This window comes from Protopterus annectens, chromosome 6.part0 (genome assembly GCF_019279795.1).
Source record: "Protopterus annectens isolate FY-2018-M chromosome 6.part0, PAN1.0, whole genome shotgun sequence".
Classification (NCBI taxonomy): domain Eukaryota; kingdom Metazoa; phylum Chordata; order Ceratodontiformes; family Protopteridae; genus Protopterus; species Protopterus annectens.
In genome coordinates, this window is record NC_056737.1 from 4631265 (window position 1) to 4648313 (window position 17049).

General features: G+C 42.4%; 1 protein-coding gene across 2 annotated transcripts in view; it reads left to right on the forward strand.

Annotated features, from left to right (window-relative positions):
* DRAP1 (DR1 associated protein 1) overlaps window positions 1–17049 on the forward strand; it is an 868088-nt gene that overhangs the window by 370049 nt on the left and 480990 nt on the right. For both annotated transcript variants that reach the window (XM_044073779.1, XM_044073778.1), the window contains exon 3: window positions 3410–3503. In XM_044073779.1, the coding sequence (XP_043929714.1) occupies window positions 3410–3503 (94 nt within the window). The remainder of the gene's footprint in view (window positions 1–3409; window positions 3504–17049) is intronic.

Sequence of the window (17049 nt, forward strand, 5' to 3'; positions counted from 1 at the left end):
CACTGTGGATACATTTCAAGAACTTTGCAAAAACCTTTTTCAACACACGTCTGTACAAACCTAATTTGATATATGCATGACATACAATTCCAATACATTTGTAACACAAGCATTTTGTATTAATCATGTTGATATTCACGGATTACATATACTTATTTACAAAATTCCAGATAGCCGGGTTGGCAGTATCCTATTTCATGACGGCTAGAATCAATGTCTTTCTCGTCTGTTTGGTAAACGGTGAATAATCATTTTGCACAAGCAGTCTGCTGTCTCCAACTTTTAATAACTTGCCCTTTTGCCACAGTTTTGTCAGGATCAGCTCTTTCTACAGGTAGGTTTACATCTTTACTAATACAGTTCTAGGCTGCTTTCTCATACCATGTTTGGAGCATACCCGTGGTGTGCCCTTTCAGTTAACAGTTACTGCTGTAGAATACCAGCCCAGGTGGTTGTTTGTGCCTTCATAAAGTTTATCTGTTCCTTCTGGTTTCTCTGGTACAGCAGAAAAATCTCAGATTTTCCCTACATGCACTGTTCTCTAATTCTGCCATTTTTTTGGAAGCATCTCTTCTTGTGCAGTCTCATACTCAGCCAACCTTCTCATTTTAACATCTGATTTTTGCAGTTTTTTTTCAGTTCATCCAACTATCTTTTTAAAGCCTGTTCCATTTTCCAGTATTTTATTTGGGTTAATTTACTCCTTCATTGTATCATTTGTTTTAATCAGTTCTGAGCACATCTGACTTACTTTTTCTTCTAGTTTAGTGGAAGCTGGAGTTTAACTGCTTTTTGCTGAGCAGTTGCAGGAGTCTTTCCAGTCAGTGTTTTCTCTTCACACTTTCTAATTGATTTTCTTTCAGGTTCTGTTAGTTTCTTCTTTGCTGGCATCCAGGCAGTGTACCTACTAGCCAGTAACTGAATTTACTAAAAGTGATAGAGTTCCTGGCCCTTGTCTTTCAGTTTCTTTTTTCTCATTGTGAGAGCTGAAATTAAGCTGTTGATCAGTGTGCAGCAGTCTTGGAAAGTCTGAACCAGTCTTTCTTTTATGCCTAAAGTAGTATAGGTATTTACTTAAATTCAAACTATCTCACCGTTTTCTTTCCTGAACCTAAAAAAAGAGGGAGAAAGTATACTCCATCCCCTGAATGGCCACAGACAACTCTGGCACTATCTTGATAGAATTACATTTTTCAGATATTCAGATCATTTGTTCACTTCTTGTAAATGTAAAAAGAAGAGTTAATCTTTGTCAAAACAGACCATTTCCATATGGTTGTCTAAAGCTACCTTTCGGTATTCTTACCACAACAAAATTATTCAGGTCAGTGTCAAGGTCCACTGTACCATGGTCTTGGTGTCTTCTGTAGCTTTTTGGAAAGGGTTGGTTTCTAAAAATATTCTAAAAGCACCAACTTGGCTCTCTGTACATACATTTGCAAGGTATTCTAGGTTTGATTCCTTGTCTAGGTTCAGCTCAGGCTTTGCTAAGACCATTCTCCAGGGGGCCTTTGTATCCTTCTCCTTCCACCTTCCAAATATAGTAAGCTTGGGTAATCTACCCATATAGCCAAGATTACTAAACAGTGATCAGTTTGATGAACATAGCACATTTGTGTGAATAAACTTGCCATAACAGAAGATATTAGAATTACACTGCTCCATCCCTCCATTTTCCTTGTTTTTTGGTGTGTTGTTTATGCCAGGGTATGGACAATTGTTGTTTTTTGTTCGTAGCATTGTCCTTTCAGGGCTAAACCTCCATGTCTTTTTTGGCATGAAAGCTGTCAATTGCTTGATTCAGCACAGCTCTAGCTGACTGAGAATGTGGAAGGTGTTCGGAAGGTTTTGAAGTTGTTGTATCCTTGGTGGAATATAACCCATACAGCCAGGGATATTGCAGCAATGATTATTTAAATGTCTACTGTAATGATAAGTTTACTTACACAACTGTACTTCATGGATATTAGCAATACTTTCTTACCTGTATGTATATCATAGAAGTTGCGTAACCTACAGGTAAACAAATGATGTTCTGTCTTGCATGTCATTAAGAAACACAATTTTGCCAGTGATATTTATTAATTGAACTAAATAGTTTTTTGATTAACATTGCTGTCTTAAAATGTTAAGAAAAAGTTGTATACGTAATTTCTGTATTTTGTCCAGTGTCGAGTCTCCATCACATTATCGAAAGTTTCAAAACTTTGAATGTCATATGGCCGAGACCATATGATCAAAATTTTGAAACTTAGAAAATAATTTTTTTTTTTACATTTTTGTACCCCCCATGTGGGGAGCTGCACCATCCACATCCCCTGATAATTAAATATACCAACTCTAAGATCGCACTACAGTGAGGAAAATGGTAAATTTACTGTTCTGCACTGTATGGCAATCTCCATTCAAAGCTTTTGAAATTTCAAAACTTCGATTATATGGTCTCGGCCTTGTGATGATCGAAGTTTTGAAACTGATAATGTGATAGGGACCCAGATATCATACATTATTGGAAAGCTGTCAGAAGGATGAACATTGCTCCTGGTATGCTGGATCTGTTTTGCACAACTGCAGTGACTTTACTGTTTGTTTGTGTATGTTAATGTTTTTTGGCAAGAAATCTGAAATGTAAAATCAGCAACTCCAGATACACTTCTTATAGTGAAACCATTGTATATTTTTAAAGATTTGAGGAAGAACTTTACTGTTTTATGTTTTTTTTTTCCTCGTATTGTTTTGAAGATACTTTGTTGTTGTGTCTTTCGGCTTTTCCCGGTTAGGGGTCGCCACAGTGGAACTCCGGTCCGCTAATGATTGGCAGTTGATTTTTACGTGCTGAGTTGCCAGCCCTAACGCACAACCTTCAATGAAGGTACGCCCATTCACGCATGTCTCCATGCAGAAGACGCTCTAGCTGAGAGTCGAACCGGTCAGCGTCTTACTGTGAGGTGACAACGCTACCGCAGCACCACCACCGCTATGAATTCATATAAAGAATGTGTTCTGTACATGATTTTTGGGAAAAACATCTTCAGATGTAAGTGGTTTCTTGTCTTCAAAGCATTCAAGAAGCCAGGGACTTCTCAAGCCTCAGCGAGTTAAGTTTTATATATTTCCAGGTGTTGTAATGCCTTACTAAAGTTGTCATTTTAAGAAAATGTCTTATCCAGAGGTTGTCTTTTAAATGTTCTTTAAAGGTAAATTAAAAGCAGGTTGCTTTTTGTGTTCTGGTAACATCTTTGAATGAAGTGCCACAAGCACACACATTAGATCATAAGATGCTAGACTCTGATTGTAGATTTTGTATAGTCTATGAAAACTGTATACTGCAGGCACGTTTGTGTGTGCGGGTCTGTATGCCTTTTTTATTTATTTTTTTGTAAAGGCTTTCCTTAACATTTATTTGTAGCTCGTGCATTGGAACTTTTTTTAGACTCTTTGCTCACCAAAGCATGTCATGTGACACAGTCACGGAATGCAAAAACAATGACAACTTCTCATTTGTAAGTAAAAAAAAAAATTTTTTTTTCTGTTTTTAATGAATTCTTAGGGCAATGTACTGGGTTTGACAGAGGGACATTTGTTCTGATTGAGTGAAGTTTGCAGTAAGATCCTAATGAATTAAGCTTAGTTATATGATGGTGCTACAAAGTAGTACATTATTTCAAAGGACCTGGGTTATAACAGATAAATCTTCTGATAGGAAAGCGGTGAGCGGTGAAGTTCCTCTAAGTTATGGTAGTGGGAGCTCTTAGCAGTTGATTGCTTTGTACTGTTTATGCCTAGGATGCAGATTTCATTGTCCTGTGTTTGGAGGAAGTGCACTTTGCTGAAAAACAAGGCTGGTACGTTTTATAATACTTTAACAACATTGGTGGGCTGATCCAAAGGCCATTTTCTGCCAAGACTCAGGCCATGTAGGCTGTTACATTGTGTATTTATGTAATTCTGCTATTCTGTAGCCATATGGAATTCATTTTTTTAATGTCTTTATGTATTTCAAAGCAGTAGTTTGATAGCAAGACATATATGACAGGACATTAAAAATTGTTTCCATTTGCTGTTTTGATAAAATGTGTCATTGACCAGTTTCATTTGCGACCACTTAAGTTAAAAATCATAATCACAAATGTAAACAGTCTGTTTTCATTTGTGATCTAGCAAAAATATAAATAATGCATCTTGCATCACTGAGCAAAGGAAGAAATGCATAAGGGAAAGCAGCAGTGAGCAGTCTGAGGTAGAGATGAAGTATTAAAACAAGCAATAGGCTCCATTAATTAGCAAATGCTTTTGATATTGGTTGCAGCTCTTGAGGAGGTAAAATATTATCGAAAGATTAATTTTGAGAATAGAATACTAACATGTATTTACAACAAAAGCATACACCTACAAAACAAAAATATTGCAGCATTTTTTACGTCTGGGGATGTTCATCGTGCATACAGCTGCAGTCATTACAGATGGGTTATCCTGCCGTCAGGCGGGTCCTCGGTCGGCCGAATTCCAAAGTCTAGGTCCGGCGTCAGTTGTCGTCGCTTCTTCCCTGACGTCAGTGCGGCAGGGCTTTAAAAGAGGCAGCCGACGCCATCTTCTTAAGTCTTTCTTGCCGCACAGTGCCCGAAGCAGAAGCAGTTCGCAAGTGCCAGTCGGCCAGCTCCTGAGATTTACGAAAATATTTCAGCCGAAGTCTTCTTGAAAGCTAAGTACCCCGTTGGGGAATCTTTTCTTGCCTCAGACCGATGTCAGACAAAGTTAATAATTGCATTTCATGTGGGAAGCAAATACCGCATAAGGATTTCCACTCTTTCTGTATACCTTGCTTAGGCCCAGACCACGACGTCTCGGCCTGCCGTTTTTGTGCTAGATTCAACAAGCGCACTATTAAGCGCCAGGCGGAGTTTGCCCTTCACTATTTTGGCAAAAAAATTAATTATATTATGTCGTTGGATACTCCGACTCAAGTTTTGAGTAAAAGACGCAAAGATAAGGACCGACATACGAGGTCCGCACCGACTACTGAGACCACGCTAAGGCCGACTACCGGTTCTCCGGTGCTCAGCGAGGCGCCTACGCAGCCCCTGAGTACCGATGACACTACAGTACCGGTGTCTTCAATACCCGAGGTTGCAGGCTCCTCGGTCCCCATTCCTACTGCAGATACCGATGCCAGTCTTGGCGGGGAAACTCAGAGTTTAGACAGGCCTGCCATTTCTCAAAGTGTCTTCAGGCCTTCCTCCTTCTCTATTAAAGCTTTCACTAAATCTAAAGCAGCCATGAAAACCAAAAAACAGGGCCCTCAGACCCCCTCTCAAGGCCCCATGCCTAAAAAACAGATGCTCAAAATGGCTGAGGATTTGATTACTCTTATCAGGGGTTCTCAACCCCCCTCTGACAAAAGGTACAGATTAGAGGAAGACTACCCTTCCTCAGATCAAGCCTCTATTACCTCAGAACATTCTGAGGACCAGGATTATGCCTATTCCCCTTTCGAAGACTCTGATGCAGAGGAGTCTATTCCCTCAGTCTCCCCCCCTGAGGACTACTCTTTTGGGGAATCCCTACATACATTGAGGGAACACTTTCACTGGGAAGGCCAAGATTACTCAGATTCCAAGAAAAGGCTTAGGGAATTTCTTTTGCTCCCCCAGCATAGGCCCCTGGTTATCCCTCATGTTTTAGATATATTGGATGATGTGTACACAGAAGCCAGCCTTAATCCAGATTCTTTGCTTCCAGCTCTTGTTAAACCAGACCGGTATAACCGGGTTCCTGATTCTCACCAGTTCCTATACAAAAGCCATACTGCTGACCCAGAAACTATTTCACAGGGTCCCAAGGGAATTAAGGCCTCTACTGCTAAAAACCCATTACCTTCAGAGAGAGATTCCAGAGCTTTAGAAAGGTGGGGGGAAAAGGTGTACACCTCGGCCACTTTAACCATGAGGGCATTAAACTGTCAGTTCTATATGTTAAAGTATCAACAGTTTTTGTTATCTCAGTTGAAAAGCAAAATGACACAACCAGAACAACCAGATTTAAAAGAGTTGCAGGATTTGTTGCATGGTGCAGAGCAAGTGGGTAAACATACCTTGCAGTGTGGTTTTGATGCTTTAGAGGCCTCATGTAGAGCTGCTGTTACGGGGTCTGTTATACGTAGGCATGCTTGGCTCAAAGAGCAAGCCTTACCAGATCATGTCAAAGCTAAATTATTAGATGAACCTCTTCAAAAAGATGTATTGTTTGGTGTTAAAGCTGAGGAGGTACTAAAGAAAATGGAGGAAAAAGCGAAATCAATGCAAACAGTGAAAGATTTCCTAAAGGTACAACCTCCACGTTTCAGCAGAAACTGGCCTTTAAAAAATTGGTCCTTTCCAGCCATGGACAGACCTCAAAGGGGCAGATACAGATGCCCAAGGGGTAGAGGGCAACCTCAAGGATCTTTCAGAGCCAGACAGTGGCAAGCACCAACCCCAAGAGGTGGAGAAGATAGATCACAGTCATTTAGAAAACAGACACAATGACTTCCCCCTATACCTGCCAAGCAAAGCTTTAATGGCAGCACCTTTGGGCGGAAAACTGGCATTATTCGCAAAACAATTGGCATATTGTTACAAAAGAGAAATGGATTCTGGACATTATAGACTGAGGCTACAGGTTCCACTTTCACACCCTTCCAAAAATGAGAGGCATGCCAAACCTGCCACAAAATCAAAGGGCAGAGTCACAAAAACAAATTTCAGCTCTCATGGACATGAAAGCGATTCAAGAGGTACCTGCAAAAGAACAAGGTCAAGGGTTTTATTCCAGACTATTCCTGGTACCAAGGAAAGACAAAGATTGGAGACCTATCTTAGACCTATCCATCCTAAACACATATCTACAGGTACCAAAATTCAATATGCTCACATTACAGCAGCTTCTTCCCATGCTGGGCAAGGAGTCTTGGCTGGTAACACTGGACCTCAAGGAGGCATACCTGCATGTCCCTATCAGACAAGATTGCAGAAGATACCTCAGATTTCTTGCCGGTTCAACCCATTATCAATTCTCTGCATTGCCCTTTGGCTTATCTACTGCGCCCAGAGTGTTTATGAAATGCTTGGCATCAGTAATTGCCTTCTGCAGACTACAAGGGATACAAATCTACCCATATCTGGATGACTGCCTGATCCAAGCGGACAGCAAGGACATACTACTGCAACACCTGGCATTTGTAATAAAACTGTTGAACTTCCTGGGATACACAGTCAACAAAAAACAATCAAAACTAATACCCTCTCAACAAATAATTTTCCTGGGTGCCAGCTTGAATACAACCGCCCAGATGGCCTGCCTCACGCCAGAGAAACAAGGGCAACTGTCTCAATACTTCAGCAAAATGGCAACTTTCACCAGGCTGACTGCAAGGAAAGTCCTGCAGGCTGTGGGATTCATGGCATCTTGCATCCTACTAATCCCATGCGCAAAGCTGCATATGAGGAAACTTCAATGGTACCTAAAAAACTTATGGTCTCAACACAGCCACAGCTTGGAAACAATTATACCACTCATTCCATGCCTTCAAAAGGAATTTCTGTGGTGGGCTCAAGCATGCCAAAGAAACACAGGTCTCCCTTTCTGTGTACCTCAAGCTACTCAAATCATCACAACAGACGCCTCAGACTACACCTGGGGAGCACACATGACAGATCAGTCCATTCAGGGAAAATGGTCCCAAAAAGAGAAGCACCTACACATCGACCAAAAGGAAATGCTAGCCGTGCAAAATGCTATTATGACCTTCAAAGACCTACTGCATCCAGGCCAGCTATTGATAAGGACAGACAACACCACAGTGATGTGGTACATAAACAAACAGGGGGGAAACTCATTCATACCCCCTGTGCAGGCAAGCCATGACCCTATGGAACATAGCACTGGAATTGCAAATTCAGCTACAGGCACAATTCCTGCCAGGGAACGAAAACACACTGGCAGACAACCTAAGCAGAAATCTGACAGATCCACACGAATGGAAGTTGCATCCTCAAGTTTTCACAAAGATAACTCGGGCATGGGGACAGCCAGACATAGATCTCTTTGCTACCCACAGAAATTATCAGTTGAAAAAAATTTGTTCAAGGACCTATCATCCACAGGCCTGGAAAGTGGATGCACTTTCTTTCAATTGGACAACGTTGACAGTCTATGCCTTCCCGCCTCTTCCTCTGCTGCCCAAAGTTCTATTAAAAGCCAGAGCAGAGAGGCCGAAAATGATTCTCATTGCTCCAGACTGGACAAGACAACACTGGTATACGCTCCTGAAGAGCCGGACACATTCCCCACCATGGATCCTACCTCTAGTCCCTCTTCTGTTGTCCCAGCACAACTACAAAACCCTTCACAGCCAGCTCAAAACCCTAAATCTAGCTGCATGGAGAATTCCTCAATCTCCCAACAGACCCTCCTCTCCAAGGAGGTGCAGGATGTCATCTTGGAGGCCAGAAGACCTTCTACTAGAAAAGCCTACTCTGCCAAATGGAAACGATTTTGTGCCTGGAATCAAGAAAAGGGCCAGAATCCTTTGGTAATAAATTTCCCTCAAATTTTATAGTACCTAGCTGAGATGTTAAACAGTGGACTATCCTTCTCCTCCATAAAAATCCACGCTTTAGCCATTTCTGCACAATACAACACAGATCCTCCTTTATTCTCTCATCCTCTCTTAAGGCAGTTCCTCAGAGGGGCAAAGAATATAAAACCCCCAAGGAAACCACCAGTCCCTGCTTGGGACCTCAACTTCGTATTGGAAAAGCTGACCCTTCCTCCCTTCGAGCCAGCTTCTTCAACAGAATTACAATACTTGTCATGGAAAATAGCCTTCCTTCTGGCTATCACCTCAGCACGCAGGGTTTCTGAGCTACAGGCCCTCATGGCTGTGCAACCTTTCATCATTTTCCATCAGGACAGAGTTTCCTTACGAGCCAACCCTACCTTTATGCCAAAGGTAGTATCCAGTGTAGCTTTGAATCAGACTATCCACTTTACCTTCCTTTTATCCTAATCCACAAAACAAAGGGGAAAGACTACTTCATTCCTTGGACATTCACAGACAACTTCATTATTATTTGGACAGGACAAAGCCATTCAGGAAATCCGAGCAACTATTTGTGTCCTATGCTACAGGTGCTCAAGGAAAGGCTATTTCCAAACAGACAATCTCAAAATGGATAGCCCACTGCATACGCTTTTGTTACTCATTTAATGGAAAAACTGTGCCTACATGCATCAGATCCCACTCCACCAGGGCCAACAGCTACCTCTGTAGCTTTCCTCAGGGGGGTCCCTACCAAGGACATTTTGGAAGCAGCCACTTGGAGTTCAGTGCACACTTTCTCCAAGCACTATCACCTTCCACTATACTCTAAATCTAGAGCGGGATTTGCCACAGCAGTCTTGCAGGGCATCCTCGCTCCTCCTAGTTCCACTTAATGCCTGCCACCCCTACTTAGCTTTGGGATTCTTCCCATCTGTAATGACTGCAGCTGTATGCACGATGAACATAGCACAGTTTTGTACCTACCATAAATGTAGATGTTCGATCGCTCATACAGCTGCAGTCCAGGTTACCTCCCCCTCCGTCCCCTCTTAGGACAGGCCTTATGACAAACACCTTCTCATACAACCTATTTGGGGTATTCTTTTATGGTGTATTTGCTTGCAACAAATGTTTTCTGATTATTCTACATTGCATGATTACATAAATTTATGTTTTGCCTTCCTTCTGGGGGCACCTGACATCTGGGGCAAGAAAAACTGAAGAAGATGGCGTCGGCTGCCTCTTTTATACCCCTGCCACACTGACGTCAGGGAAGAAGCGACGACAGCCGACGCCGGACCTAGACTTTGGAATTCGGCCGACCGAGGACCCCGCCTGACAGCAGGATAACCCATTTGTAATGACTGCAGCTGTATGAGCACTCGAAAATCTACATTTATGGTAGATACAAAACTGTACTTTTCACCCCCCCCCCCGCCACCCCCCCCAAATCTGGTAGTTCTGCCCACACACTCCTGCAACTAACTCTGAGGTTGCTCGACTGCAAATCAAGGGAAATATCACATAATTATATTATTGTCAGTGTTTGACAATGTGATTCTAACATAATTGTGCTACCAGTGATTTTAACACACACATCTCTCCATGAGTAAAGAACCCTTTGACTTATCCTATGAAACCCTTTGTAACATAGTACATGTGTACAGTGTTCATGTGCCTACAGTTAATGTTATCCCCAAGGCGATACAAAGTTCTGTTTCATTGTAGTAATTTGTATGGCATAAACTTGTATAAGTGGTTATCTTGTGGTAAACGGGAACATTTTGTATTTATTCCTTGTGTGTTTTAAGGGTTTCCTTTGAAATTTTTGAAGTTCGTAGTCTTCTGATTTCTTGAGGCTGTTGATGTCTTTAAAAATACCTTTTTCCGTTTGTGTTTATTAAGGGAAATCTGAAGTGTGGCTGTGTTATTTGTATTATAGCAAAAAAAAAAAAAAAAGAAGCTAATATTTCTTGTGCTGTAATCTGGATGTGAGTATAGACCATATCTGTATTTTAATAATATGACAATTGTAAGCAAGCGGATCTTGTATTGATAGGCAGCCAGTTTGATTTTTGTAGTAAGATCTGGCAACTTTTTCCCTAAACTGACAAGGGTGATAAAATGTCATATTTAATTTGTAGCTACTTTTGCTGTTTGTGGTGTTTTTTTGCCAAGAGCTATTATTGGCAAGCAGTATACTGTTTTGGGTATTAGCATATGGATTGACATAGCTTCTTGTGGTGGGTTAAGTTGATGTGTTCATTAGTTAATTTTTATTGTATGAAGACTCAGGAGGATAAAAATGCAAGTTGTTCCAGATGTTCAACGTGTTTCACTGTTGCAGTCATTACACTTGGGGTTATCCTGCTGGCAGGCGACCCATAGTCGGCCCGAGTTCCAAAGTCTTGGTCCGGCGTCGGTTGCTGTTGCCTCTTCCCTGACGTCAGAGCGCCAGGGGTATAAAAGTTGCAACCGATGCCATTTTCTGCAGTCTTTCTTGCCGCGCGGTGCCCGAAGCATAAGCAGTTCCCAAGTGCCAGTTGGCCGACTCCTGAGATTTTCAAAATTGAATTTCAGAACTGAAGTCTTCAATAAAGCTAAGTGCCTCGTTGGGGAAACTTTTTCTTACTCCAGACCGATGTCAGTAAAAGTTAATAATTGTATTTCTTGTGGGAAGCAAATACCTCATAAGGACTTCCACTCTTACTGCATTCCTTGCCTAGGCCCTGACCACGACGTCGCTAGTTGTTGGTTTGGTGCTAGATTTAATAAATGCACTATTAAACGTCGGTTTGATTTTGCTTTACATTATTTTGGATGAAGATTTAATTACATAATGCCGTCGGAATAACCGACGACCGGAATGTATAAAAAACGCAAAGACAAAGAAAATGACAGGCATCCGAGGTCCAAAACCGACTAAGCCTCCTCTAGGCCAGTCGCCGGTTCTCAGTGAGGCACTTTTGCAGCCCCTGACACCCGCTACCTCAGAACCACAGACCGCAACCGACAGCCACGTGAAGACACCGAGGCCTGTGGAAACTCAAGGTATTGGGCCTACGGAAAATATACCCTCAGATGGGTCTGGAGCCGCTGAGCAGGCACCAGCCTCTGAGGGTGTTTTCAGACCTTCACAACTTACAATTAAAGCTACTGCAGCAGCAAAGGCAAAGTCAAAGTCAAAAACACCATTAAAGACAAAGAAGCAAGTACAGCATTCTCCAGAACAGTCATCCATGCCTAAGAAACAGATGCTTAAAATGGCCAAAGACCTTATTACTTTAATCAGGGGCTCCCATCCCCCTCCTGACAAAAGGCCTAGGCAAGACACTGATTATGATTCCTCTGATCAGGTTTCCATTTCTTCTGATTCATCCTCTGACCAGGGCTATTCTCTCCCTCCCTATGAGGACTCTGATGCTGAAGAGTCCATTCCTTCAGCCTCACCACCTGAGGATTACTCTTTTAGGGAAACCCTGCACACCATGAGGGAACATTTCCATTGGGAGAGCCAGGATTATTCAGAATCCAAGAAAAGGCTCAGAGATTTCCTTCTATTGCTTCAGCACAGGCCCTTGGCTATCCCCCTGTGCTTGATATTGTTGATTGTTTTTTCTAAATCCAGTCTGTCTCCAGATTCTTTACCCCCCTGCACCAGTAAAGCCATGCAGGTACTACAGGGTCCCTAACTCTCATACATTTCTTTACAAAAACCCCACTGCGGACCCAGAAACTATTTCTCAGGGTCCAAAAGGGGTTAAAACTTCCACTGCCAAAAATCCTGTTCCCTCAGATAGGGATTCCAGAGCTCTGGACAGATGGGGGATAAAAGTTTACACTTCTGCTACTTTAGCTGTAAGAGCTTTAAACTGTCAGTTTCACATGCTTAAATATCAGCAGTATCTCATGTCTTTGGTAAAGCAGAAAATGGTTACAAGTACAGAAGGTCCTGACTGTAAAGAAATGCAGGATTTATTGCATGCAGTTGAACAAGTGGGAAAGCATACTCTGCAATGTGGTTTTGATTCATTAGAAGCTTCTTGTAGAGCCGCAGTTACAGGCTCAGTTATTCGAAGACATGCTTGGTTGAAAGAACAAAGTTTACCTGATCATGTTAAAATGAAATTATTGGATGCTCCACTTCAGCATGATACTTTGGTGTTAAGGCAGAAGAGGTTTTAAAGAAAATGGAGGATAAAGCAAAGTCAATGCAAACTGTGAAAGATTTCTTACAGGTTCAGCCACCTAGATTTAGCAGGAACTGGCCTTCAAAAAATTGGTAGTTTCCAGTGTCAGACAGGCAACAAAGAGGCAGATACAGACACCCAAGAGGCAGATCTCAGCCCCAAGGCTCCTACAGACCTAAACAATGGGGTTCTTCAGCCCCCAAAGGGGGTGAAGACAAATCACAACCTTATAGGAAACCGTCACAATGACTTGCCTCTGCAAATGCCAAACACTTACCAGTTGACAGCACCCCTAAGGGGAAAGCTAGCACTTTTCTCAAAAAATTGGCACATGACCACCCAAGACCAGTGGGTGTTGAATATAGTTTCTCAAGGGTACAGGTTCCACTTTCACACGCTTCCAAAATCAAAAGGTATGCCAAACCTGCCTCAAAACCAATGGGCAGAAGCACAAAAACAATTGCAGCTCTTATGGATATGGGAGCTATTCAAAATGTTCCACAAGAAGAACAGGGCCAAGGATTTTACTCACGACTTTTCCTAGTACCCAGAAAGGACAAAGCATGGAGACCAATACTGGACCTGTCAATCCTAAATACTTTCCTGGATGTTCCAAAATTCAAAATGTTAACACTTCAACAACTCCTGCCCATGCTGGGCAAAGAGGCTTGGCTAGTTACTTTGGATCTCAAGGAGGCATACCTGCACGTCCCAATCAGACAATCGTGCAGAAGATACCTCAGATTTATAGCAGGCTCAATGCATTACCAATTCTCTGCACTGCCCTTTGGCTTATCTACTGTGCCCAGGGTCTTCACAAAATGCCTGGCACCAGTAATTGCATTTTGCAGGCAAAGAGGAATTCATATATATCCCTACTTGGACGACTGCCTTATTCAAGCAGAGAGCAAGGACATTCTTCTAAAGCACTTGGAAGTTGTAAAAAGATTACTACTTTGCCTAGGGTACACAGTAAACGAAAATAAATCAAAACTAGTGCCCTCTCAAGAGATAATATTCCTGGGTGCAAGCTTGAATACAACTACCCAGATGGCTTATCTCACATCAGACAAACAAAGGCAACTGACTCAGTACTTTCAAATGATGGTAACAAAGACCCAGCTCCCTGCAAGAAAAATTCTGCAGGCCCTGGGTTTCATGGCATCTTGCATTCTACTAATTCCATATGCCAAACTGCATGTGAGGAAACTACAGTGGTATCTAAAAAGTGTTTGGACTCAGCATTGTCACAGCCTAGAGACAATCATAACCTTGATTCCCTGCCTACAACAGGAGTTTCGATGGTGGTCACAGGCCTGTCACCACAACAAGGGACAGCCTTTCACCTTACCTACAGCCAGGCAGACAATAACGGATGCATCAGATTACGCCTGGGGAGCACATATGGCAGGAGAATGTATTCAGGGCACGTGGCCCAAGGAACAACTGCATCTTCACATCAATCAAAAAGAGATGCTAGCTCTAGAAAATGCCCTGACTGCCTTCAAGGACCTAATACATCCAGGACAATTATTAATAAGGACGGACAATACCACAGTTATGTGGTACATAAACAAGCAAGGGGGCACACATTCCTACCCCCTATGCAGACAAGCCATGACTTTGTGGAACACAGCACTGAACTACCAGGTACATCTGCAAGCACAATTCCTGCCAGGAACAAAAAATACACTGGCAGACGAACTAAGTAGAAATCTCATGGATCCTCATGAATGGAAGCTAAATCCACAAGTGTTCAACATGATAACAAGGGAATAGGGACGCCCAGACATAGATCTATTTGCCTCCCCTCACAATTGCCAATTACAGAAATTTTGCACAAAGACTTCTCACTGTCAAGCATGGAAAGTGGATGCTCTATCTTTCAACTGGAAAAATCTGACGGTCAGTGCCTTCCCTCCGATGCCTCTTCTCACCAAGGTGCTTCTAAAAGTCAGACAAGAGAGGCCAAAAATGATCCTGATTGCACCAGACTGGCCATGCCAGCACTGGTACCCAATCCTAAAGATTTTGTTCCAAGGCCCACCTTGGCCTCTACCTCAAATCCCTCATCTTCTGACACAGCAAAACAATCGGATTCTGCACAGTCAACTCAGAACCTTAAACCTGGCAGCATGGCAGATAATGTAGCCACTCAGACCGCACCTATTTCTAAAGCTGTTATGGATGTAATTTTGGAAGCCAGAAGACCCAGCACTAGGAAATCTTATGCGGAAAAATGGAAAAGATTCTGTGCTTGGAACCAGGCACAAGGGCTCGATCCACTGGTCCGTAATATGCCTCAGATTTTACAATATCTGACTGAGATGTTGGACAAAGGCCCATCATTTTCTTCTATTAAAATCCATGCCTCTGCCATTTCAGCTCATTACAATAGGGATTCTCCTATTTTTTCACATCCTCTACTACGACAGTATCTCAGAGGGGCAAAGAATATAAGACCCCCTAGGAGAGCACCAGTACCTACTTGGGACCGCAATTTTGTTTTAGAAAAACTAACACTGCCTCCTTTTGAACCAGCCAGCACAGCTGATCTAAAATTCTTGTCATGGAAAACTGCTCTGCTCCTAGCAATTACTTCAGCAAGAAGAGTTTCAGAGTTACAGGCATTGATGGCTGTGGAACCTTTCCTCATTTTTCACCAGGACAGGGTTTCTCTAAGGACGAACCCAACATCCATGCCAAAAGTGGTCTCCAATGTGGCCTTAAACCAAACTATTCATTTGCTTACTTTCTACCCATATCCCCAGAATAAAGGGGAAAGACTTCTGCATTCTTTGGATATTCACAGGCTGCTATGTTTCTACTTGAACAAAACAAAAGCTTTCAGAAAAACTGAGCAACTGTTTGTAGCATATGCTGCAGGATCACAAGGAAAACCTATTACAAAGCAGACCATCTCCAAATGGATAGGACACTGCATCCGCTTCTGTTATGCACAACATGGCAAATCTGTGCCTAAGGGCATTCGGCCTCATTATACCAGAGCAGCAGCCACTTCAGCAGCTTTCCTCAGAGGAGTACCAACCAAAGACATATTAGAAGCTGCAACCTGGAGCTCAGTGCACACTTTTACCAAGCACTACCACCTACCTCTCTACTCCAAATCCAGAGCGGGCTTTGCCACTCCAGTTCTGCAGGGCTTGTTAGCCTCGCCAAATCCAATCTAGACCCAACCACCCTACCTAAAGGTTTGGGATTCTACCCAAGTGTAATGACTGCAACAGTGAAACACGATGAACATAGTACAGTTGTGTACCTACCATAAATGTAAATGTTCAAGTGTATTCACTGTGGCAGTCCTGGTTACCCACCCGCCATCCCCCTCTTTGCTGGGACTATTTTCTACTTCTCAACTCTATACAACCTATGTGGTGTATTTGCTTTTAGAAGAAGAAAATGTATTTAGTGATATATGCATGGTTGTTTGGCATATTTTTATCTTTACAGCCTTCATATCTGGGGGCACCTGACATCTGGGGCAGGAAAAACTGAAGAAAATGGCGTTGGTTGCAACTTTTATACCCCTGGCGCTCTGACATCAGGGAAGAGGCGACAGCAACCGACGCCGGACCAAGACTTTGGAACTCGGGCCAACTACGGGTCACCTGCCAGCAGGATAACCCCAAGTGTAATGACTGCAACAGTGAATACACTCGAACATCTACATTTTATGGTAGGTACACAACTGTACTTTTGGCACCTAGATATGTTGGCCAAGTTGCAGTTAGAACTGGTGTTCCATATGGGTTTGTTTCAACTAGGGTATTATTGCCTTTAATTATGAACTAGGGTATTATTGCCTTTAATTATGCGGTGGCAAAAAACTCCGGTTGTTTTCTTGCAGTTAATAACTAGATCCTTTTTTTTGTTCGTTCCAAATTGCACTAAAGTTCTTTTAGTAAAGAACTGTTTTTGTCTGCGTAAAATTGCGGTTTAGATTAGCCCAGATGGTAGGTTATTAATTTAGGCCGAGTAAATTAACAGGTCTGGCATGGACTCCTGTGATACTCTAGCTAATATGTTCCATTGTCTGAAGTATTGGCTACTAATCGACATTTGAGGGTTCTGTTTCACAAGTGTGCTGCATACCATGACAATTATGCCAAACATTTGAAGGGATTTATGAAAGAGGGGATAGCTTCATATGCTAGATGTTCTTCGTGTTTCACTGTTGCAGTCATTACATTTGGGTAATCTGATGGCAGGTTGCCCTCAGTCAGCCTGAATAACAAAGTCTTGGGTCCTGCGTCGGTT